General features: G+C 46.7%; 1 protein-coding gene across 1 annotated transcript in view; it reads left to right on the forward strand.

Moving 5' to 3' along the window:
* TMEM120B (transmembrane protein 120B) overlaps positions 1 to 24,812 on the forward strand; it is a 47,381-nt gene that overhangs the window by 16,210 nt on the left and 6,359 nt on the right. The window contains exons 2-7 of the mRNA XM_069081828.1: positions 4,840 to 4,958; positions 7,605 to 7,721; positions 11,781 to 11,840; positions 12,946 to 13,041; positions 15,130 to 15,219; positions 24,485 to 24,550. Of these exons, the coding sequence (XP_068937929.1) occupies positions 4,840 to 4,958; positions 7,605 to 7,721; positions 11,781 to 11,840; positions 12,946 to 13,041; positions 15,130 to 15,219; positions 24,485 to 24,550 (548 nt within the window). The remainder of the gene's footprint in view (positions 1 to 4,839; positions 4,959 to 7,604; positions 7,722 to 11,780; positions 11,841 to 12,945; positions 13,042 to 15,129; positions 15,220 to 24,484; positions 24,551 to 24,812) is intronic.

A 24,812-nucleotide genomic window follows, 5' to 3' on the forward strand; every position in this document is an offset into this window, starting at 1 on the left:
GCTCGATGACCTCTCAGGTCTCCCTCTAGCCCTGCATGTTGAGCTGCTCTGATCCTTGCCTTGACACCTCAAGCCCCTCTGATCTCTGACCTCCCTCCCTCTATCCTTCCTACCCCCAGAACCACCTGTGCCCTTGTGTTTCCCCATGGCAGTTCTAATGTCACTGCTTGGATGCACCATCTTTATTTTTTTTCATGGTCCATGTATCCAGAGCTCCTGTGGCTAGTGTCAGAAAACCCTGGGCTTTGGTTCTGATTGGTTCTGTGACTCTGGGCAAGTCACAGTCGCCTTTTGGCGTCCCCAGTCCTAGAAACTGCAGAGTAGTGGTCAGTCTGCTTTGATCAGAAGGTGGCTTCTCCAAGGGAGCTCCCTGTGCCAGTGAAATAACAGGATGGCAGCGAGGCCTGGAGTCAGGAAGACCTAAATTCCAATCCTGCCTCAGACACTTGGGTGATGAGAATCAAATGAGATAATATTGGTGAGGTGCTTACAGATCTTAAAGTGCTATTTAAATGCCATTATTACTACTGCTGCCGATCCTGCTGTTTCTGCTATTACTACTAGTACGACTATTGTTCAGTTGTTTACAGTTGTGTCTCTCTTCATTTGGGTTTTCTTGGCAGAGATTTTTGTGCCATTTCCTTCTCCAGCTCATTTTCCATATGACGAAACTGAGGCAAATGGGTAAAGTGACTTGCCCAGGGTCCCACAGCTAGGAAGTATCCAAGACTAGATTTGAACTCATGAAGATGGGTCTTCCTGACTCCGGGCCTGGTGCGCTAACCACTGTGGCGCCCCCTAGCTGCCCACTGTTGCTATAACTCTACCTCTTGCTGTCTCAGGCAGTCAACTATTAAAGACTCCAGCACTTACCAGTCCACTTTGAAAGGGGGGTTTTCTTAAGGAATGTTTCCTAAGCCAATGACATGACAAGTCCAGGCCAAAAACAGTTCTTTCATTATCCATCCTGCTGGTTGCTTTTCTCCCGGGTACTGCCCCCTGCGCTCCAGCCCTAACCACATGGGTGTAGCGGCAAGCACCCCAGCATCCCCAGGGTGGCTGCCAACACAGGTTCTTAGATCTGCTTTTCTAAAGGAAAGCAACTCAGAGTGGGTTAACAATCTTGCTTTAATCAATCAAACATATCATTTACCTAATTCAGTGGAAAAAGTCAGCACCCCGAACTTCAGAGTATACAGACAGAAGTTATAAGCAGAAGTTACAAGAAGACAGAAACATTTCAAGCAGACAGGCCTCCAGCTGTCTGACTGTTACGTCCATACCTAGTCACAGTTACCAGAGAGGGAAGCACCAACATCTGGGTTTTCAAAGCTGAGGGGGCTCAGCGGCTGCCCAGAGTCTTGTCTGGTCAAATCACAGAACACTTCTCAAAGTGAGCTCTGAAACAAAGCCTCACATCAGGGTTTATATAGCCTTCTCCTGGCTCAGAGAATGTCACAACCCTCTTGACCCACTGCCCAATCACAAAGTATCTCCTGAAAAAAACGAGACTCACACCACAGGCTCCAGGTGCACTTAAGCCTATCAAAGGTCCTAAGGGCAGGGAAGATCTTAAATTCACATTCCCATAACAAAGGGTTATATTGGAATGGGCGTTTCTGGAGGGTGGCCTTGGGTCAGCACCTGGCACAAGGTCTGGCTCCTTGGCAGATGCTGAATGTTTAATGAGTGATGGATAAATACCTGTGGGGTGCATGCCCTGTACTGCTCTCTGGGGGAAGAGGCAAAGTTTGGATCTGACTTCTCCCTGCCTTCATGAAGTTTCCAGTTTACACCAGTGTTTCTCAGTCTTTTCTAGTATGAGGCCCTCCCTTATACTACACAGGAGATAGTTGGACTTAGACACTGAGAAAGTCCGTGATGAAAAAGCTACCATGAATCCAGTCCTGCTTTAAAGTGATTTTAAAGGGTCTTCTTGGGGTGGCTAGGTGGCACAATGAATAGAGCACCAGCCCTGGAGTCAGGAGGACCTGCGTTCAAATCTGAACTCAGACACTTAACATTTACTAACTGGGTGACCTTGGGCAAGTCCCTTAATCCCAACTGCCCTGGCTTCCCCTCTCCAAAAAAAAAAAAAAAAGCCAAATAAAAAGGGGTCTTCTTAATCACATCTCTAGAGATTCGTCTGTCTTCAGGCAGTATGGTTATGCACAGGCTTGTACGCCCCATGTTGACCATGCACATCAGATCGTAACTGATGTATGATCTGTTCTCTAAACTGTTTTAGGCATGAAGTTTGTTGTTGTTTTTACATCATGGCTGCTTCCCGGTAACCCTCACCATGTTCTCTTCTCCTTTTTGATGTCAGCAAAACTTAAGGAAAGCTATTTAATAGTGTGAATGCTGCTAACATAAGGTGGTGCAGTTTGCACCCATAGTCCCCCATTTGCTTCTGGGAAGAAAGATGATATTTAATCATGTCCAACTCTCCATAGCCTCATTTGGGGTTTTCATGGCAGAATTACTAGAGTGGTTTGCCATTTCCTTTTCCAGCTCATTTTACAGATGAAGAAACTGAGGCATATGGGGTTAAGTGACTTGTCCAGGGTCACAGAGCTAGGATTTGAACTTGTGAAGGTTAATCTTCCTGACTCCAGGCCTGGCACTCTGGGCACTGTGGTGCCACCTAGCTGCAGGATAGGATCATAGGTTAAGAACTAGAAGGGACCTTAGGAGTTACTGAATACAACTCTTTTATGGATGAGGAAACAGAGGCCCAGACAAGGTAAATGACTTGTCCAAGATCATACATTCAGGTCACAGTACAGAAGACAGTGTTTTGGCTTCAGTCTTCTAGAACCAGACTTGATCATTACATTTGACCAGTTCTGTTATCTGTTTGTGCTGTCTTGATTTATGTTATTGAAGCCATTCTCTAAATATACTGTCTTCCTGGTTCTCCTTTTCTTCTTTGCATCAGCCATACAAACCATGTGATTATAGTTTGAGAGGTGGAGGGGACGGTGCTGGGGGTGCCAAAGTGCACAGAGTGCCAGGCCTGGAGTCTGGAAGACCTGAGTTTAAATGCAGCTTCAGACACTTCCTAGCTGTGTGACCCTGGGCAAGTCACTTTACCCTGTTTGCCTCAGTTTCCTCATCTGAAAAATGAACTGGAGAAGAAAATGGTAAACAACTCCAGTATCTCTGCCAAGAAAACCCCAAATGGGGTAACCAGGAATCAGACATGACTGAAACAACTGAGTGACAATAAATGTGTTGATTTGTTTGCTGTGAAAGCTTATTTGGTGTAAAAGAGAGTTCTCAGAGGCAGGAGTCAATAGGAAGTGACACACACATAGATACGTATATATACACATAATACACACATGTGTAATCTCACCATTAATAAAACCCAAAAATTCCAAGAAAACTAAACATTTGGGTGGGGGGTAGCGGAAATGCAAACAAGGCCATTTTGTTACTATGGTGATAAATTTACTATACCTTATTAAAAACAAATTGTATGTAATAGGAATTTGTGGCTTCATGCACAATCCTTTTGTCTATTCTTTGTATTGATGATTGTTAAATTCATAATAAAAAAGTAAAATATTCCCCCCAAAAGAAAGTACATTAGAAGCCGTCTAGTATAACCCCACAATTTTACAGAAAAAGAAACTGAGATGTGGAGAGCCATGCCCAAGGTCACATGTTTATTTATATTGCTATTATTATTAATAATAGCATTCATAGGATGCTTCAAGGTTTGCTGCTGCTGTTTCTTCTTTTTCTCTTCTTCTGGAGGCAATTGGGGTTAAGTAAATTGTCTGGGGTCACACAGCTAGGTGTCTGAGGTCACATTCGAACTCGGGTCCTCTTGACTCCAGGGTCAGTACTCTATCCACTATGCTATCTAGCTGCTCCTAAAGTTTGCAAAACACTTTACAACATGTTTTCTCACTTGATCCTCACAGAAATCTCAGGAGGTAGGTCCTTTTTGACCCCATTTTACAGATGAGGAACTGAGGTTGGTAAAAGTTATGTGACCTGCCAAAGGTCATATCACCCAGTAGAGGTAGATTTTTTTTTGAGGTAGGGTTTGAACCCAGGTCTTTCTGACTCCAGGTCCTGCACTGGTCCATCTAGCTACCCCTGGTGGCAGAGGTGGGATATGAGCCCAGGTTCTCTGACCCCAAATCAGCGTTCTCTCAGATGTTCTTCTGAATTCCTCCAGCTTGCCATTTCTAACTGGCTGTAATATTCCATTACACTCATATGACTGTGTAGCCATTCTCTAGTCCGAGGGTCCCCACTTAGTTCCAGTTCTGTGCTACCACAAAAAGTCCTGTTGTAAATATTTCAGCTCACATAGGGTCTTACTTTCTGTCTTTGACCTCCTTAGATTACACGCAAAGCTGAAGGATCACTGGAAAATAAGTTATGAACAATGGAGTGACATTTGTCAGATAATCCACATCATTGGTTGGCTCGGTTCACACTCCACCAGCAGTATATGGGCGTGCCTGCCGTCCCACAGCCCTGCCAACACAGACTGTTTGCATGTTTTATTCTCCTTGTTGATTCCCTGAGTTTGCACAGTTTTGGTTAGCCTCTCACGGTGAACAGAACATGTGTGTTCACCGTTGTTGGTGGATTGCCCTCGTCTTCTGAAAGTGGGCCCTGTGCTTTGTTTGGCGCATCTCTGTTCCTGCCCGAGCCTTTGGGAATTCCCTCCATTCTTGGTGGTCCCGGTGACATGGTTTCCTCGTCAGGCGGGACATGTTGAGCTGTTCTGTATCAGTCCCTTCTGAAGCTAAAGGTTTTCAGATGCCGCCTTTGTGGCCTTGTCTCATGAAGCTTCCTCTCTCTTCTTTCTAGGAAACCCACAAGGTATATAGGCAGAAGCTGGAAGAACTGACCACTCTTCAGGCCTCCTGTAGTAGCTCCATCGGCAAGCAGAAGAAGCGACTGTCAGACCTCAAGGGGAGTCTCCAGAGGTGAGTGAGGACAAGCTGCTTGCCCATTGACCTCCAGCCTGGGGCACGGGGCAAGGAGGGAGGGGACTTGGCCGCATCTCTGACTCCAGGACCAGTTTGGCTCTGTCTTATCCCATGTCTCAATTAGTAACGCCCCATTGCTGACTGAGTCAGGCTTTGAATTTCACCTATACTCCTACTTTCCCTCTCTCCCTCCCTCCCTCCTTTTCTATTCTTCCCCCTTTTCATCCCTCCTTTTCTCTCTTCTTCATCCTTTCCCTCTCTCCCTTCTTCCCTGTGTTCTCTTTCTCTAGTTCTTGCCTCCCTCCCTTCTTCTTTTTGTTCCTTCCTTCCTCCCTCTTTTCCTCTCTCTAGTTCTTTCTTCTTTTTCTTCCTTTCCCTAGTTCTCCCCTTCATCTCTCCTTCCTTTCCTTTCTTCTTTCTGTGCCTGTTGAATATTTAGGAGAGGCAGTCTAGTACAGTGGATAGAGAGCTTTCCTCATAGTCAGGAAGCCCCTGAGTTTAAAAAAATCCTGCCTCTGACAGATTGACTTGGGCAAGCCATTTATCCTCTCTCTGGGCCCTCCCAGGCAACTCTCTAAGGGTGAATTGCAGAGAAGGGGCTTGCCTGCATTGGTAAAAGGAGTTTCCTCACCCGGGAGTTCCCTGAATTAATGAAATAACAGGTTCAATTCTTTATTCCTACTAAAAGCTGGGTATTGAATGCTAAAACAAATACCTAAACTCAGTTAGGGGACATTTGCAGTCAAGCTAATTTCAGTGAATAAAATATCATACTAACTCTTGCCTCCTTCGCAGGAAACAGGGCAGTATACCAGAGAGAGGGCTGGCCCTAGGTGTAAACAGCCTGGCCTCCGCTCCTTCCTACTCACTTCCCCAACTTCCTTGCCCTCTCTGGGGGTTGATGATATCTGTGCTGATGATGTCACAGGTATAAATATGATCATGGATATCATAATCAGTCATTATAAATTTCTTATGTGCCAGGCACTATGCTAAGTGCTGGGATACAACAGTCCCTGCCCTCAAGAAGCCCGCTCCCTTAGAGCACAGCATCCAAGACCTTCAAGTCCAAAGCCCTCGTTTTACAGGAAACTGAGCCTCAGAGAGACAGTGAATGACCCAAGGTCACACAGCTGATAAATAGCATTGATGGGATTTGAACTCAAGCCCTTATACTCCACTTTCATCCTGCTTTCTACTGTACCAAACTGCCCCCATGTCATTTTTGATAGCACTGAGTACTATGTAAAACCCAGCTGCCATTGTCATTTCTACTACACAAACATTTATTAAATGCCTGCTGTATGCAGAGCACCATGCTGGGCCCTGGTGGGACTGTGGCTCTGCTCTCAGAGAACAGCCAAAATAGTACAGGATAAACCCATAAACAGATAATTCTGACCCAAACTGATATTTTGGATCAGTCAGTTTCCTGGGCCCGGAGTAAAGGGATCCACACATCTAGGTTCCAACTGGTTTGAAACTTCTAGCTCTCCTGGGATTGAGGGGGTTGGGGAGGGGAGGCAGCAGATCTTTATAGGAGAGCTCTGGATTTGGAGTCAGAGGATTTGCATCTCCCCTCTGCTGTTTACTGCCCATGTGACCTGGGGCAAGTGCCTTCTATTCTCTGGGTCTCTTTTCCTCATCAGTGAAATGAGGGCATCTTTCTAGACTGACAGACGCCTTCCAGTTCTAAATCTATGATCCTGCCATCTCAGTGCCTTAAAAAAGTTCTTTTCCAGTGTTTAGCAGGCGGAAGACCTAGTTACAAGATTATAGACCCTCAATTTACAAACAAGTGCCCTTTGGTTGCAAGGGAGACTGTCCTGGGAGTGCCGATGCCTTAGGGCAAACTCTCCCCGCTGTTGGAAAAGGAACTGAAAGCTCCTGTCTTAATAATGTCAGCATGGCCTTTGTTTTTGTGAGTGACCCCAGGTGGTTTACATTCATTCGCCCAGCTTTGCCTTGAAGTCTAATGCAGGGTAGAGGTCATACCGCTGGCCCTCCAGGAGGTGGGTGTGCCCTCTGAGCTGTTTTTCCAGTTTGGGGGAAGAGGTTTTGCTGAGGAAGGATACTCAGACCACATATTATTATTACCTTTTTATTCCCAAGTACTTGCCCTCCTGTTAATTCACATGACATTCCCCCTAAGTGTCATGGGGCAAGTTTGATTGTAAGTAGAACATAAGCTCCCTGAGGGCAGGGACTGTCTTCCTGAGTTCCTTTCTGGTTTTTGCATCGCTAATGTCTGTCATGCAGGAAATAAATGCTTGTCAGTTTGATTGTTTCTGTTATACAGAAGGTAAACTGAGGCAGAAGGCGGGATCATAGATGTAGAGTTGGAGACATCTTAGTCCAGCCCTTTCATTTTATATATGGGGAAACCAAGGCTCATGTTGGTGAAGTGACTTGCCCTGAGGTCATGCATATACTGTCTAGAGGTAGGATTTGAACTCAGGTCCTGTGATTCCAGAGTGAGTGCACTTTATTCTCTGTTGCGTGGTTAAGAAGCCTTGACTGTAGGCTTAAAGTGAGGGGGGTGGTAGTGATGCCTTTGCATGCCCAGACCTGGGAGTGTCTAGACATGCTGGCAGCTAGCTGAGCCAACACTCCCACCCCTTTCCCTTTTCATCTCAACAACAGGTGTAAGCGGCATGCCAACTGTGAAGAGGCCGACCTCATTCAGCAGATGAGTGCCAGCATCAAGGAAAGGCAGAATATCTTCTTTGACATGGAGGCTTACCTGCCCAAGAAAAACGGGTAGGGGGCGATGGGCAGGTGGGGAGGGTCTGGGTCCACAGGTGCAGGGTGGGAGACTTGGTTTCTTCCCTAGACTTGGCCAGCCCTGGTGCTGCAGGACAGAAGATAGACGGACTAGCCAGTTAAGGAGGCTTGATATCCCTGCATTTTCAGAACTGTCTGGGGCAGAAAGTTGTGAGGTCACATGCAGTGCCAGGAAATAGAGGTTTTCATAGTCTGGCTCCAGGCCTTTTGTGTTTCCAGGCTGATCACAGATCTCAGCTGTCATGAACTCTCTGGTCTGGCCGCATTGGCCTTCTTGCTGCCCCACATATACAATTCAAGGTTTTCCTGGCTTCAGGACAGCTCAGATTCCCCTTCTGAAGGAACCCTCTCTTAGTCCAGTGCCTTCCCTCTGAGATTACCTCCCGCTTATCTGGATGGATCTTGGATGGGCCTAATTTTCCCCCTAGTACAGTTCTTGGCTTGTAGTAGGTGCTTACAAAATGCTTGTTGGCTTGATTGACTGCCTCTGGGTTTTCCCAGGGGCTGTCCCTTATTCCTGAAATTCCCTCCCTCACCCCCAACCACTGGATGTTTGAACATATGCCTTCACAAGCCGTATGTTGTCATTTATAGAGCCAAAGCCTGTGCTTGCGTTAGTAAGACAGGAGCTTTGGGTCCTTTTTCCAACAGTGGGAAGGGGGCTGCCCTAAGTCATCCACACTCTTAACCCAGCACCTTCAAGTCTCAGCTCGAGTGCCCCCACCTTCAAGAAGCCCTTCCTGCTTCCTGCCCATCCCCCTCACGGCAGTCACTGCATTTATTTGGCACGTACTTGAAATTTAGGTGTCCTTGAGAATAGGGACTGTCATTGGCTGGGGTCTAGCATAACCTCCTATAAATAGAAATACTAAGAAATACTCTTAGAAATACTTATTGATTAATTGGTTAAGAAGGGTCTGGTCCCTTAGTAGCTACGATAGGTGTAGTGATGAAATATAAAGGGCTTTAAATGTTGAACTGAGGAGTTTGTATTTTATTCTAGAGGTAATAGGGAACCATTTGGGTTTCTTGACCAGGGGAATGACATAGTTAGCCATGTGCTTTAGGAAGGTACCATTAAGAAGCTCCCAGGGCTAGTAAGGGTAGGTATTCAATACTGAAGTCCTGTGCCTTGTGAACTGAGATGTCACCTTTGCCATAAAAGGAGGCAGGGGTCAGCTCATCCCACTTGTATTTTCCTGAGTGTCTTCTTAAGCTTTGTATACATTTTGCATGATTTTTAAAACAATAGACTTTTGTAACTCTGGGGGCAGTAACAAACACTTGATGACCATAAGGAGAGGCAGATGTCTTGAGGCCTGGTCCTTGCTCTGTAATAACTGGCCTGTGACCCTGGGAAATTAACTCTCTGGACCTCAGTGTCTCCATTTGGAAAATGAAGGGTTTGGACTAGACGATCTCCAAGGTCTGTCCCAGCACTCATATTTTATTTTAAGGCCCCTCCCAGCCCTGACATTCTATGTTCTAAGGCCCTTCCCCCAACTCTGACATCCTCTGTTCTAAGGCCCTCCCAGCTCTGACGTTCTCTGTTCTAAGATAACCTCCATGATCTGACATTCTTTGTCTCCGGCCCCTCCCAGCTCCGACATTCTGTGTCCTAAGGCCCCTCCCAACTTTGACATTCCTTGTTCTAGGGGCCCTTTCAGCCCTGACATTCTCTGTTCTAAGGGCCCTCCCAGCCCTGACATTCCCTGTTCTATGGGCCCTCCTAGCTCTGACATCCTGTGTTCTAAGGGCCCTCCCAGCCCTAACATTCCCTGTTCTAAGGGCCCTCCTAGCTTTTTCTGTATTCTGAAAGATAGTTTACATCTCTGGGTTCTTCCATCTGTAGCCTTGTGCACCTGCCCAGGCAACCTTACGTACTCACCATTTTCGTGGGTGTTTTGCATAAGAGTGCTCTAGCTTTCCTTAGCAGTGTCTGTGTGTTCATGTGCAAGCCTCCCCCAGAACGTTAGGATTTGGGGAAACCCAGCATTGTGTGTGTTCAATTAAACATTTATTAAGTGCCTGCTGTGTGCCACATTCTGAGAATACAAAGGCCACAGTTAAATAACCCTGCCTTGCAGGAGGGACACTGCTCATTCCATAAGCATTTTTGGGAACATCTTTGTTCCCAGTGCTGTGCTGGGTGCTGAAGTCACAGAGATAGAACAGAAGTGTGGTCTCTGCCCTCAGAGAGCCTTCTGTTTCAGCTGGGTGGAGGGGGACCAAAAATGAAGCCACCATAGAACTGGTACCAAGCAGAGATTGTCCTGAGAGAGCTGGGGGCATGGGGTGATCCTTGCTGGCTGGAGGAGTGATGAGGGAAGGTGTTCAAGGAGGAGAATCAGAGGAGTTAAAACTGAGGGACCTCGGATCTCATCCAGTCCAATTTCCTCATTTTACAGATGAGAAAGCCAAAGGCCCCAAGAGCTTTAAGTGACTTGCCCATGGTCCCACAGGCAGTAAGTAGCAATCAGGAGTGGAACCCAGGTCCTCTGTACCACACTGTCCCTGGGTAGGGTTGGGCCTTTGGAGAAGGCTCAGATTTAGAGCTGAAAGGGAACTCAGTGGCCATCTTGTCGAACCTCATTTTACAAAAGAAGAAACTAAGGCCTAGGGAGAAGCGACTTGCCCAGGGTCACTCAGGTAGCAAGTGTCAGAGGTGAGATTTGAATCTAGGTCCTGGGACTCCAGAACCAGGGCTCCTCCAGTGTCCCACTTTGTGAGTTTCCAGGTAGGGGGGAAAGCCCCAAACAGGTCATGACAAGCTTGGGAAGCAGCCAGTAGCCCTGTTTGCATGGGTGTAGGGGTTGGAAGGGGCAAAGAAGATGGAGGAAGGTGAGCTAATCCATTTGGGACTAGCAGCTCTGTCTGAGGTCTGACCAGCTGGCCTGCATCATCCTGAGCTGTCGCTCCATCCATTCTCTCCTGGGTCTCACACAACAGCCCTGTGAGGTCAGTACCACAGGTGGGATTAGCTCTGTCAGGATCAGGAAACAAGCCCAGGTAGGTGCCATCCTTTGCCCACGATCAGAGAGCAGAGCCCAGGCCTGCCTGATTCTTGGTCCAGTGTCCCGTACTTCATACCATGCCAACACCTGCACTTCCCCCTTTTCTCCGTGTGATAAGCCTTGTGAAAGGGTTTGTACCTTCTCTGTCTCTCTTGTTCTCTTCTCTGCCCTGCTCCAGGAGAGATGAGTCAGCTCATTTCCACAAACATTTCTCAAGGGTTTACTCTGTGCCAGGCTTAGTGGTTAGAGAACCACCCTCAGAGTCAGGAAGACCTGCATTCAGAGCTGGCCACATGACTCTGGGCAAGTCAGCTGACGTCCCAGTGCATCAGGGAACTCTCTGAGACCCAAAGTTATAGACGAGATGCCCACTTGCTTTGCCCCAAGTTTCCACATCGAGAGTTCCTTATTCAGGAGAAGTCATACATAGATCCAGACCAAAGACATCTTCCTGGCACTGGAGATACAGAACCAAAAATGAAATTGGCCTGCCCTCAAGGAGCTTACATTCTACATCCAGGCATTCTTTCATTCAAGTAGCATTTGATGAGTGTCTGCCCTGAGCTAGCCTCAGAGAGGTGAAGCAGCCCACTGTAGTAGAGAGAAATCTGGCCTCAGTGTGAGGAGGACCTGGGTTCGACTCACCCCTTCAACACCTACCAGCCTTGTGACCCTGGGGAAATCACTCAGCCATTTACAATAAGTCTATGCCAGTCAGCATCGGTACCGGGTCCTCATATAATGAAGAAATCAGATCTGATTAAAAACAAATATGTGGGCATTGGGCTGGACAAAAATGAAGCAGTCCCTGCCTTCAGGGAGCTTACACTTTATCAGGGTGGGGGAAATAATAATAATATTGGCACAAATAAATAGCCACAAAGTCATTGCAGAATTACAGTAAAGTATTTCAGTGACTTAGATGGTGGGGGGTGGTCTAGAAAGGTCTCATGTGGGCGGGGGCACCTGAGTTGTGCCTTGAAAGGAGTGTCCCTGATTATCTTTACTGCTTCCCTTTCAGGCTGTATCTCAGTCTGGTCCTGGGCAATGTCAACGTGACCCTCCTCAGTAACCAGGCCAAGTGAGTATGTCTAGCACCTTTACCTTTTCTGTGACAGTCATGGCTCCCCCGGCAAAACCTCTCCTCTTCCAGCCTACTTTCCTCATTTTACAGATGAGAAACCCGAAGGCCCCTCAGGAGGTTTAAGTGACTTGCCCAAGATCACATCCATTCTCAGGATGATGTTTTTAAATGCATAAAATAAAATACATATACAATATGTATATTGTGTTGTATAAATATATATTTATATGCAATATAATACAAAATAGGGTTGAAAAGCCACCCAGTTATATTGAAATACAGCTATCCCTATAGCAGAAAAAAAACAGGTTCATGGATTCCTGGTTCTGCTTTAGAGGCTGTGGAGCTGGGCTCACAGCCTTCGCTCATGAGGCCTAGGAGACAAGAGACAGCCCAAGTCCTTGTATGTGATATGGTCAATCTTCCAGGCCTCTAGCCTCCAATGTCAGGTTCCCTTTAAGTGTGTGTGTGCCAACCAAAAAGGCAGAACACTGAGTCCTGTGGAAATTGGACCTTGGAATTGGTGTTGAAATGAGAAAGAAAGATTGAGTTTCTGGACCTCCTCTGGTGTCTCAGGCCCTTAACCAGTAGGTTAAAGTGTGGGGAGTGGTGCAGCACGTCATCTTCCCCGCCCTTACCCTCATCAATTCCTGTTATTAACACCAGGCTTTAATCTGGGGACCAGGGTTGGCATGGACACCCATTCTTTGAGTGTCCCACCCCCACTTTTTTTCTCTAGTCCCAGGATGTCCCAGGCCTGTTAGAGCTGACAGGAGACCTCAGGGATTGCCCTGGTCTTTCTAGCCTTCAAGTATTTGAAAGGCTGTTTCCTGCTGGGAGGATTCACTTTATCCTACTTGGCCTCAGAGAGTTGAACCAGGGACCATGGGTAGAAGAAGTTAGAGCACCGGTCCTGGAGCCAGGAGGACTGATCCTCAGAAGGGAGAAATGACCACCCTACAGTCACGCAGCTAGCGAGGGCTAGACCCAGCTCCTTTCTGGCTATTGCCAGGACGGGAGGGGAGAGGCTGGATTGGAGTCGGGGATGAGCAAGGCATATGAGGGTCCTTATCTTCTAGTCCTGGCTGGGCTCTTCTTGCAGATTTGCTTACAAGGATGAATATGAGAAATTCAAGCTTTACTTGACTATTATCTTCCTGCTTGGCGCCATAGCCTGTAGATTCTTCCTACATTACAGGTAAGAGGCCTGGGATGTGGGGAGGGAGGTGGGCTTGAGGGAATCTGTTGGAAGGTTGGGGAGGCCTGAGCTGGTCTGGAACTTCAGGGCTGCCCATCCCCCTTTTCAGCTGCCCCATTCCGGGCCAGACTAGGCAGTGTGATCTAGGACACAGGTGGGTGGGGCAGAGATGGGGCTTTTGTGTTTCCTTGGGTGGGTTCGAGGCCTAGTTGCCCATCCCTCTTTAATCCACTAAATAATTATGCATCACCAAACTTGGCTGGAGCTGTGCTCCAGGGTTTGGGGCCTACACTGATAATCCAGGTTTAATCCGGGAGCCTTAGAAATCATCTTGGCAACTCCCTCATTTTAGAGATAAAGAAGCTGAGTTCCTGGATGCTCCCAAACCGGGGTGAAATAACCATTTCAGTATCACAAAACTAGTGTGTGTGCATGTAGTAGGATTCGAATCTAGGTCTTCATCTGACTTCCAGTATCTCTTTCATCTGTGCCCCACCCCTCCTTCCACCCAGCTCACAGTACTTTCTGCCTCCTCCTATGACCATATTTCTACTTCTCTCTATGTGTTATATCCTGCCAGTGGAATGTAAGCTCCCTGAAGGCAGGGACTGGGGTTTTGGGGGGTTTTTTTGGTCTTTGTGTGTGTCCCCAGTGCCTAGACCAGTGCTGGCGCATGGGATGGTATTAGACCTTGAATTTCACTGAGGGAGAGTGCCCTCAGACTTCCTCCAGCAAAGGAGACCTGTATCTGCTCTGCAGTGTCTCCTGTGTTGTCCAGGGTCACACAGCCTCTCCTGGCTGGCACATAGTAGACCCTTTGTGCATGCTTTCTGGATTGGGTTGTCTCTAAGACCCAGAGAGTAAGAGGACCCTGCTGCCACATCAGCATCAAATTTCACACTTAAACCCCCCCCCCCCAAGAGCACACACACACTGCCCCCACCCCTCCCTACCTCCTACCTTTATGGCTGACCCCTTGTTGGCGATGTTTGTAGAGAGGTACAGGGGACATAAGGATGAACCAGTGATCTCTGCTGTGTAGGCAGGTCCTTCATTGATCCATATCTCAGCCCTCCTCTGCCAGGCTTTCCCATGCTACCCGTGCCATATGTTAGTAGATGTGGCCATATCACACAGTCAGCATACATGTATTAAGTCCCTACTGTGTGCCAGACTCTGTGGTAGGCTTTGAGACTACAGAGACAAAGATGAGACAACCCAGCCTTCAACCAAAGGAGAGGAAATATTCATGGATAGATCTAGGAGGGCTGAAAGGAACCTCAGAGGTCAGCTAGTCTGTCCACCTCTGTTAACAGAGAGGAGGACTGAAGCCCAGAGAGGAAAAACCAATCAATCAATCAAGATTTACTAAGCACCTACTATGAGCTAGGGCAACTAGGTGGCATAGTGGATAGAGTACTGATCCTGGACTCATGAAGTACCAAGTTCAGATCTGGCCTAGCTGTGTGACCTTGGGCAAGTCACTTAACCCTGTTTGCCTCAATTTCCTCATCTGTAAAATGGGAATAATAACACACCTTCAGGTTGTTGTGAGCCTTGAATGAGACAATAGATATAAAGCAGATATCACACTCAGGCCAGCAGAACTCCCTGGTGCACCCCCAACCAGATTAAAATGTAAATGGGAAAGTTTAACAAAATAATTAAAAAGACAGTGCAACATAATGTTGTATTGTGGTTTTCTATAGTGGGAGCAGGAATCTGTATTTGAGTTTGTCACTAGGCAGGCCTTAAAGTGCCATATGAATGCTAATTAATACATGATGGCAATGGCTGGTATGGTGGTGAGTGAAGGAGCTGGAAAAGTTGACCTCTGAGGTTCATTCATCCCAGACTTGGGTCTGGGCCTGTTTCCCCATATGTGAAATTAAGAAATTGAGTTAGATGACCTGAGGTGGCTTCCAGTTCTAAATCTGGCCCTGTAATATTAAGTCAGTTCCTCTCTCCGCGAGACTCTCATTTACCCAGTGCCTTTCAAGGTTCCCTGGCCATGTTCTCCCCCTCCTGGGAGGTTTTGGAGGCAGACACCTCACCTCGCCTCACCACACCCTCTTCTCTCTGCCCTAGAGTGACAGATGAAGTGTTCAACTTTCTGCTGGTCTGGTACTACTGTACACTCACCATCCGGGAAAGCATTCTCATCAGCAACGGCTCCAGGTACCAAAGGCCGCCAGCTCCTCCAGAAAAGGGGGAATCCTGTGGGAGAGGGATGGAGGACAGCATAGTCCTCGGTCACAGGACTGTGGATCTGGAAGTGGGAAGGGAGGTTAGGGGCCATCAGGTCCAACCTTCTCATTTTTTTCAGATGGAATGACTTGTTCATGTCCTACAGCTAGTAGGGAAGGATTGGGAAAAAGCATTAGCGCTCCTTGTGCAGGGGGACTGTGGCCGGTTCATTGTCTTTCTTCCGAATTCATGGCCGAGCTGGTAACAATGAATGGTTTTCTACATTTGTGATGGACTCATTTAGAAAAAGCACTAAAGCAGCCCTGTGAGTCCTGGGTTTGGAGGCCAAAGGACTTGAGTGACCTTGATGACCCTGGATAATCAATCATGAAGCAGTGACTCCGTGCCAGTCACTATGTTAGGCCCTGCTGACACAAAGACAAAAAAGCAGCCAGTCCCTGCTGCCCTTGGGGCTGACGTACTATTTAAACCTGATTAATGTCAGTGTAAATTGAGAAGGGACCGAGCCCCACCATCGGCCAGGCAAGGTTTAGTCAGTGGGCACTGTGCTAAGCACCCGGGTTACAAATATGGCCCTTACCCTTGGGGAGCTAAAAAAGGAAGAGGTGGCCTTAGTTGACCCCTGAGGCTCCTTATAGTTCTGAATCCATTAGTGGGGAGAGGGACACCTGCTTTTTTTTTTTTAAGCAATTGGGGTTAAGTAACTTGCTCAGGGTTACACGGCCAGTTATTTTGTGTGGGTGCCAAGTATCTGAGGCTGGAACCGATCCTGGGTCTCCCGATGCCGGGGCCGGCGCTCTTACTCACTGCACCACCTGGCCACCCCTGACACCTGCTTTTCTGATTCCAGAAAATTCTGGCTCTTCCTCTTTTTTTTTTTTAAGATTTATTTATTTTTAGTTTCTACCTCCTTTTCTGTTCACTCCCCCTCTCCCAACTTGGAAAGTCCCCAATTTTTCCTCCAGTTAGAAATCAGATGACCTAATTTTGTATCCTGGTTATTTTCTGTTAATTAATTGGTGTTATTTGGTTAATTGTTTTTAATGTAATAAAATCTGTCTCCCCCTGTATTTGGGGTCCATGCCAAAGCTGAGGAAGGTGACTGGTCCCGATTAGTTGGGCGGTTGACGTACATTGTTTGATAAATCAGTATTCTCAGAAGCAAGAACCTTTGCTCATCTTTCACGTGCCACAGTTTTGCCTTTAAGGCAGCCAGGTGATGCAGTAGGCAGAATGAGCCTGAGTCAGGAAGATCTGAGTTCAGTCCTGCTTCAGACACTTACTAACTGTGTGACCCTGGGTAAGTCACTTCACTTTGCCTCCATTTCTGCAAATTCTAGCTCTTATTGTCTCTGGCCCCTTTTAGCCAGGTGATGAATCTGTGATTTCTAAGGGGTCTTTCCAGCTCTAGGATTCTGTGTCTGAATGTGGGGAACAGGGAAAGAAGACTGAGTCTGTAGCTCAGCCTTAGTCACTGAGACATGTGGCCTCATGCCAGGACCCCTAGCCCTTATCTGAAGACTCTCTAGAAAGCACAGAGGTGTTATTTTTTTTTTTGGAGGGCAGTTGGGGTTAAGTGACTTGCCCAAAGTCACATGGCTAGATTTTTTTGTGTGTGTGTGTTAAGTATCAGAGGCTGGATTTGAACTCAGATCCTCCTGACTCCAGGGCCAGTGCTCTATTCACTGCTCCACCTAGCCACCCCTCAGAGGTGTTATTTTTTTGGTTGAATACACACACCTTCCATGTTTATGTACTCGTTTTCATCCAGACACAGGATTTTACCCAAGTAGAAAAGTCCTTTCCTAGATGCAAATCTGCTGCTTACTGGCACTGAGAGTGTTTCTGGTCTTTCGAGAAGAAGAGGGATTTTACTACGGCTATTATGTGTTAGAGGGGAGATTTGAATCCACTCTATCCATGACCCCACAGTGTCATTTTTCAAGTGTCTGTAGATGTTATTTTGATTAAAAACGTACTCATTAACTTAAAAGCTCTCCTGAATTCAGAGTCACTTTTGACTCTGGATAGAGCACCAGTCAGGAAGACCTGAGTTCAAATGTGACCTCAAACACTTCCTAGCTGTGTGACCCTGGGCAAGTCACTTCACTTTGCCTCTGTTTCCTCATCTGTAAAATGAGCTGGAGAAGGAAATGGCAAAATCATTCTAGTATCTATGCCAAGAAAACCCCAAATGGGGTCACAAAGAGGCATTTATGACTGAATAGGACAAATGACTGTGGAAATCCCTGGGATTCTTTGATATGAAAATGTTGGGGGGCAGCTAGGTGGTGCAATGAGTAGAGCACCGGCCCTGGAGTCAGGAGGACCTGGGTTTGGATCCAGCCTCAGACACTTAACACAAAAATTAGCCATGTGGCCTTGGACAAGTTGCTTAACCCCAATTAATTGCCCCTCAAAAAAAAAGCAAAAAAAAAAAAAGAAAATGTTGGGAACCACTGGTGTGATGGAATGAGCTCTGATAGGATTGAGAGTGAAGAATGCTTTTAACCTTTCAGCAGAAAGGTGGTGGGCTATGGGTGAGGAATGGGGCATATATTTTCAGAAGTGGTTATTGTGCTGATTTGGTTTGCTTGAATGCTTTTATTTGCCACAAGGGAGGATTCTCTTGGGACTTACTGGAAAGTGATGAGGATATTTTTTATAAGAGCCTCAATAAAATATTTAAAAAGAAAAAAAAGCCATTGATCTGAAAATCAAGAGATCTGAGCTGTGGCTCCTACTGTGAGTTAGCAACAGGACCTTTGGGGCAAGTCATAGACAGAAAGATCATTACTCCCTTTGTGAATAGGATGCAATCTTTTTTTTTCTTTCTTTTTTTTTTTTTGCTTTTCAGGGGACAGTTGGGGTTAAGTGACTTGCCCAAGGTTACAAGGCCAGTTTTTGTGTTAAGTGTCTGAGGCCGGACCTGAACTCAGGCCTTCCTGACTCCAGGGCCAGCGCTCTACTCACTGCACCACCTAGCTGCCCCAAGGATGAAATCTTTTTAAACATCTAAGAATGCCATGGGCCCCTCCACCATGATGGTGCTTGTACTGGTCACCCCATGCCATCCCTACTCTCCCCTCTCCCTCACTCCCCAGTTCTAGTCTGTGACCTCATTTTAGGGATTCAGCATTTCTTCATGTATCAGCTTCTCTCTGTGTATACATCCTCCACCCTAGTTCAGACTCTTGACCACTTTCTTAGACTGTTGTAAGAACCCTTGGTCAGCCTCCCAGCCGTCCAGCTCTCTGCCCCCCAGTCTGCATCCTGGACAGCTGCCAGGTTGATATTCCTGAAATACAGTTCTGGCCATGTTCCTCTCTGACTCAGAAATATTTAGTGGCTCCCTATTGCCTTTAGGATAAAAATATTAAGACTCACAGTCTTCAGCCTCTTATTTAAGACTGTCCACAGTCTGGTGCCCACTTACTTTTTCAGTTTTATTTCTTATCAGTCACTCTCTGTTTTGGTCGGTCAGACTGGCTTATCTAAGCTGTTCTTCTCACATACTATTCTATGAGCTATCTCCGAACCTTAGCAGAGATGGTCCCCTGTGTCTAGAACATACCACATCCTCATCCAGCCTTTTGGAATCTCCGTCTTCCTTCAAACTACAGCTTATTTTTTAGTTCTTAAAGAGACCTTTCCTCAGACACTCACCTTTCTTTGGCCACAGTCAGGGGACAGGGGATGTGTAATCAGGGTAAAGTGATTGCCCAGGGTCACACAGCTAGTAAGTTTTCTGAGGCCAGATTTGAACTCAGGTCCTCCTGACTCCAAGGCCACCTGCCCCTAGCTGCCCTCCCCACCAATTACTCAGTATTCTTTTGTGTGTCCTTTGTAGTACTCTCTTGTTCTGCCCTAGGAGAGAATATAAACTCTTTGAGGGCAGGAATGACCTAATTTTGGTCTTTTTTTGTCCCCAGTCCCTAGTGCAGAGCTGAGTACACAGTAAGTGCTTAATTTATGTTAACTGAAATGAATTGATAACAGAAAGTGACCTCGGATTCAGTAACCCTTCTAAGTGGCGGAGTTGGGATTTGAACCAAGGTCCTTGGACTCCAAACCCAGGGCTCTTTCTGTGCTAACACACTGGAGAACAGTTGGAACTCTGCCTCAGTAGAAGGAATTTCCTTATGGAAGACTTCTGTAAATTCATGAAAATACAAATTCAAACTGAAAAAGTATCTAAACATTTCTCTGAGAACATAATATTTCTTCAGCCTACACAGTTACGGATTTATTTTTGAATTTTCCATATGAAGTCATGGGCCCCTTGAAATCACTCTTTGGGCCTCTAGAGGTCTGAAGGTCACAACTTGGGATTGATCACAGAGCATGATAATTAGAAAGAGGACTTGGCTAAAATCCAAGACTGTTGGAGCCACAAGGGACTTTAGTAACTGTCTAGCCCTGTCCCCTCATGTTAAAGATTAACCCTCAAGAGAAGTGACTTGTCCAAGGACACACTGTAAGTCACTGGCAATGCCAGGGCTGGAATCCTGGGCTCCTGATCCCCTCACCCCATGACTGTTTCCTTCCTTTCTTGGGTTCCATTTTTGACCCTCCCATTCACATGTCTTCTCCATGCCTTCTGTTTTCCTTCTTAAAAGAGCACCCCACTCCTCCCTTCCCTTTATTGTCTCCTTTTATTGACTGGGGAGGCATGGCGAGGAGTCCAGCCTGGTAGGATGTGTGTACGGTGTGTCAGCTGGTGATGTGATACCTTCTCACATCTCTCTGGGGCAGGTCAGTGCCCTGCTCTGCCATGACTCTGAGAGGTAAGGTGACCAAGAGTGAGGAGAAGCGATTAACCCTCTTGTATCACAGGGTATCCTTAGGAGGGCAAGGAACACCGTAGAAAAATGGCCTTGGAGAATAGAGGTGGTAGAGGAGGGGTCACTGGTCACTCTGCACTGGTGTAGGTGGGCCCTGTCTGAGCCATGGGGCTGGTCATATACACAGATTGTTGTTCATTTGTTTCAGTTGTCACCAACTCTGTGACCCCATTTAAGTTTTTCTTGGCAGAGGTACTACAGCGGTTTGTCATTTCCTTCTCCAGCTCATTTTACAGATGAGGAAACTGAGGTAAACAGGGTGAAGTGACTTGCCCAGGGTCACACAGCTAGGCAGTGTCTGAGGCCAGATGAGTGCCTCCCTGATTCCAGGCTTGGCACTCTATCCTCTGTGGCACCACCTAGCTGACCTTGTGTGTACACAGATGGCACAGCTGAATGAGATGATTTGCCTGCAAGGTGTCTCATCCTCAGAATTGATGCCCCACTCCCTGCCCCCGGGGATCTGTTTGAGATTTTGAAATTTCACCTTTCCTGGAGATTAAAACTGAAAATGCAAGTATCCTACAGTGGAATAACTCCAAGAGGAAGGCTTGGTCTGTGGTCATATCCCTAGATCTATTACAGAGGGCCAGGAGTCAGGAAGGCCCGAGGTCAAATCCAGCCTCTGACACTTACTAGCTTTGTGACCTTGGGTAAGTCACTTAACCTCCGTTTGCCTCAGTCTCCTCACCTGTAAAATGAGGCTTTACAGTTATCTTATTGGATCCTCACAAAAACCCGGGGAGGTAGGTGATATCATTATCCATATTTTACAGATGAAGAAACTGGAGAAGGAAACAATAGACTGCTCTAGTATCTTTGCCAAGAAAACCCCATGGACAGTGGGGTACAAAAGTCCAGAAGAATCAGACAGGACTGAATGATAACAACAGGATATAAGCTCCTGAAGGGCAGGGACCACTTTGTTCCTGCCTTTTTATCTCCAGGGCCATTTACAGCGCCTGGCACATAGTAGGGGCTTAATAAATGTTCATTGTTTGATTGGGATCAGAGATTTATAGCAGAAAGGCCTTCAGAGGCCCTCTAGTCTAAACTTTTCATTTTACAGATGAGGAAACTGAGACCCAGAGTGGATGTCACTTGCCCATGGTCTTCGAGTATCAGAGGCAGGATTTGAACCCAGATTTTCCTAGTTGCAAATCCAGCCTTCTCTCTCCCTATCTTTTTTATAGATTGGAAGACAGGCCAAGAGAATAGAAATAGTTGGTGCAGGGTCACGGGTTTAGTTTGTGGCTGAGTTGGGCAGACCATCTAGGCCTCCTGACCCCCATGTCCAGGTGCTTCTCTACCGCCCCATGTTGTCTCCTTTCCTCCCCAGGACGGGAATGAGAAAGGACTGAAGGGAACCATGAAGGTTCTCGTGAACAAGATAGACAAGGCCAATTTGGTGTAGCTCTGAAGGATGCATCAGGGACCAATGGGTGGAAATGACCCAAGCCTTGCAGAATGAGGCTTGTTTGAAGGAATTCAGGGTGTGTAGCCTGGAGAGGAGAAAGCCTAAGGGGGCATGATGCAAAGAAAGGTGCGGGGACAACTCTGGCTGTCCCCAAGTGTTAAGGACTACCTTGGGAGGGATAGTGGGTTCCCCCATACACAGATCTGAAGAATGACTCCCTTTTCTCTGGTCATGAAGGAAATTCATACTCAGATACGGGTAGGACTAGGCAACCTTTGGAGGCCTTTCTTACTTGAAATTCTGTGGTTCTTTGATATTCCAAGGAGTCAGATTTCAGTTCAGTAGAGACCAAAAACAGAAACAGGGCCTGTCCTTGAGGAACTTACATTCTATTTATAAGCCTTGGAACTGTTCAAGGATAGGATGCACTGCTATGAAAGGTAGTCAGCTACTCATCCCTAGAAGTATTCAAATTGAGGCTGGATGTTTACCTGTCAAGAAGGTTGTAAAGAATCCCTGGAATGAAAGGAGAAGGAATGTCGGACTAAATAATCCGAGTATGAGTGGTATGAATGGCCTGCCCTCAGAGGTCGGTCAGTCAGTCAGTCAACAAGCATTTATTTATTTATTTATTAAGATTTTTTTTTTTTTGAGGGGGGAAGGCAGGACATTTGGGGTTAAGTGACTTGCCCAAGGTCACCTGGCCAGTGAATGTTAAGTATCTGAGGCCAGATTTGAACTCAGGTCCTCCTGACTCCAGACTGTGCCACCTAGCCACTGCAACAGACATTTATTAAATACCTACTCTACCTGCCAAAAAAAAACCCCAGGACCTATATGAACACAAACACTTTTCACACAAATAAAGTCAGATCTAAATAAGTGGAAAAACATCAGTTGTCTGTGGGTAGGCTGAGCTCATATAATAAAAATGATAATTCTGCCTGAATTAATTTACTTATTTAGTGCCATACCAATCATACTACCAAAACATTATTTTATAGAGCTAGAAAAAATAATAACAAAATTCAATTAAAAAATAATAACAAAAGATCCAGAACATCAAGGGAATTAATGAAAAGAAAAGCTAGGGAAGGTGGCCTAGCCAAATCAGATCTTAAATTGCATTATAGGGGAGGTTAGGTGTTGCAGTAAATAGAGCACCAGCCCCAGAGTCAGGAGGACCTGAGTTTAAATGCGGCCTCAGACACTTAACACAAAACTAGCCGTGTGACCTTGGGCAAGTCACTTAACCCAATTGCCCTACCTTCCCTCCTCCAAAAACCAAAAAAAAAAAAATTGCATTATAAAGCAGCAATCATCAAAACTACTTGGTACTGGCTGAGAAATAGAGGGGTGGATCAGTGGAATAGGCTAGGTTCACAAGACATCAGTTAATTAGTTAATGACTACAGTAATTTACTGTTTTATAAACCCAAAGACTCCACTTCTGAGATAAGAACTCACTATTTGACAAAAACTGCCAGGAAAACTGGAAAATAGTGTGGGAGAAACTGGACATAGACCAGTGTCTTGCACCTTATACCAAAATAAAGTCCAAATGGGTTCACGATTTAGATATAAAGGCTAATACTTTAAGTACCTACTATGTGCCAAGCACTGTGAGAAACCCTGGGGATAAAAAGAAAGACCTTAAAGCCCCAAATCACCCAGCCTCTGTTTTTAAGGAGCTCCTGGTCTAATGGAGGAGACTTTGCAAAACAAATAGGTTTGAATAAGATAGAAACAGGATGAACGGGAAGTCTCAGTGGGAAGGCCCTAGCATTCCAAGGGGCTGGGAAAAGCCCCTTATAGAAGGTGAGACCCTAGCTGAGATCTGAAGGAAGCCAGAAGCAGGAGGGTGAGAAGGGAGAGAGTTCTAGGCATGGGGGACAGTCATTAAAAATGCTCAGAAGTAACTGCCACCCCGGGGGGTAGTGGAACTGACTGGGATTGAGTTGAAATGGTCTTAAGTGGAGCAGAACCAGTTAGCATGGGGCAGCAGTAAAGAAAACCTGAGTGCAAATCCAGCCTTAGAAGCTCACTAGCGTCTCACAACCACCCTGATAGGTAGGTGCTGTTATTATCCCCATTTTACAGATGGGGAAACTGAGGCAGACCTATGTTAAGTGGCTTTCCCAGGGTCACACAACTAGTAAGTGTCTGAGGCTGGATTTGAACTTGGGTCTTCTTGGCTCTAGGCCCAGCATTTTATCTCTTTTCCATTTGAACCCAGTCAGTCCTGGTTCCCCAAGTCTGTGCCATGGACATGGTCCCGAAACTCATGGTCTGCTTGTGGAAACATGCTTCTCACACATAAAACTGTCAGGGAGGAATATGAATTAGGATATGGTCTATTTGGACAATTTAACCCTGAGCCTCCATCCAGTAAGGATTTTTCTGGCCTTGTTGGGGTCAGGGAAAGTGTTCCCTGGTACCCCCCTGGGGGTGAAGCTGCCAGAAAGAAGGCCAGGAATGTTTCAGTGTCAGACTTCAGGGACTGGTGCCCCAGGCTGATGCTTAGGGTCTGACCTTAAGGGTCTGAGAAGCTGCTGCCTAGAAAGGGCACCCAGGTAGGAAGTGGAGGGGCTGTGATTTGAATTCAGAGCCTCGCCTCCAGAGGGGCCAGGGTCTCTCGGTGAGCTATGATTAGAATAAGTAAAGATAAAGTGGTTTGGCTTCACTGGTGATTCCCCACCTCACAAAGGATGTCTGTGTGGGTTTGGGTCTGTTGGTCTGGGCCCTTCTCTGGTTAGGGGCCAAGCACGGTGTCCCCACACGGAGAACCCTCCTTTTCGGGGACTTGTCCCATGCTGGGTTTGCTCAGCAAAAGTTCCTTAATAAAGCCTGACTCTGATCTCCTTGTCAGAGACATCCCTGGAGGTGTGACATTGAGGGCGGGGGGGGGGGGCCTTCTTCCCCTTTTTACTTGATCTCCCTCATCCCCAGCTCCCTTTCTGTCTTTCTTTCCTAGAATTAAAGGTTGGTGGGTGTCTCACCACTACGTCTCCACATTTCTGTCCGGGATAATGCTGACCTGGTGAGTTCTCTCTCTCCACCTCCCGTTACTACTCAGGGTAGGGCAGTGGGGTGGGCTCGAGGACAAGAACATACCAAGCCAAACTTAAGATACAGGATCTGCTTGGCAAACAGAATCGGGCCTGGGCTGGACTGGGCTGGATCCAGATAGGAGGGCCACTAAGGACACAGCCCGAAGGTGACTCCTTGGCCAAGGAGCAAGGGAGGGAGTCTGGGCCTGAGGCTGGCTGCTCCCAGAATCAGGAGCCCAGCTGGAAAGCCAT

This window comes from Petaurus breviceps, unplaced genomic scaffold (genome assembly GCF_028583685.1).
Source record: "Petaurus breviceps papuanus isolate PSGF00001 unplaced genomic scaffold, PetGlider_PUasm1.0 99, whole genome shotgun sequence".
NCBI lineage: Eukaryota > Metazoa > Chordata > Mammalia > Diprotodontia > Petauridae > Petaurus > Petaurus breviceps.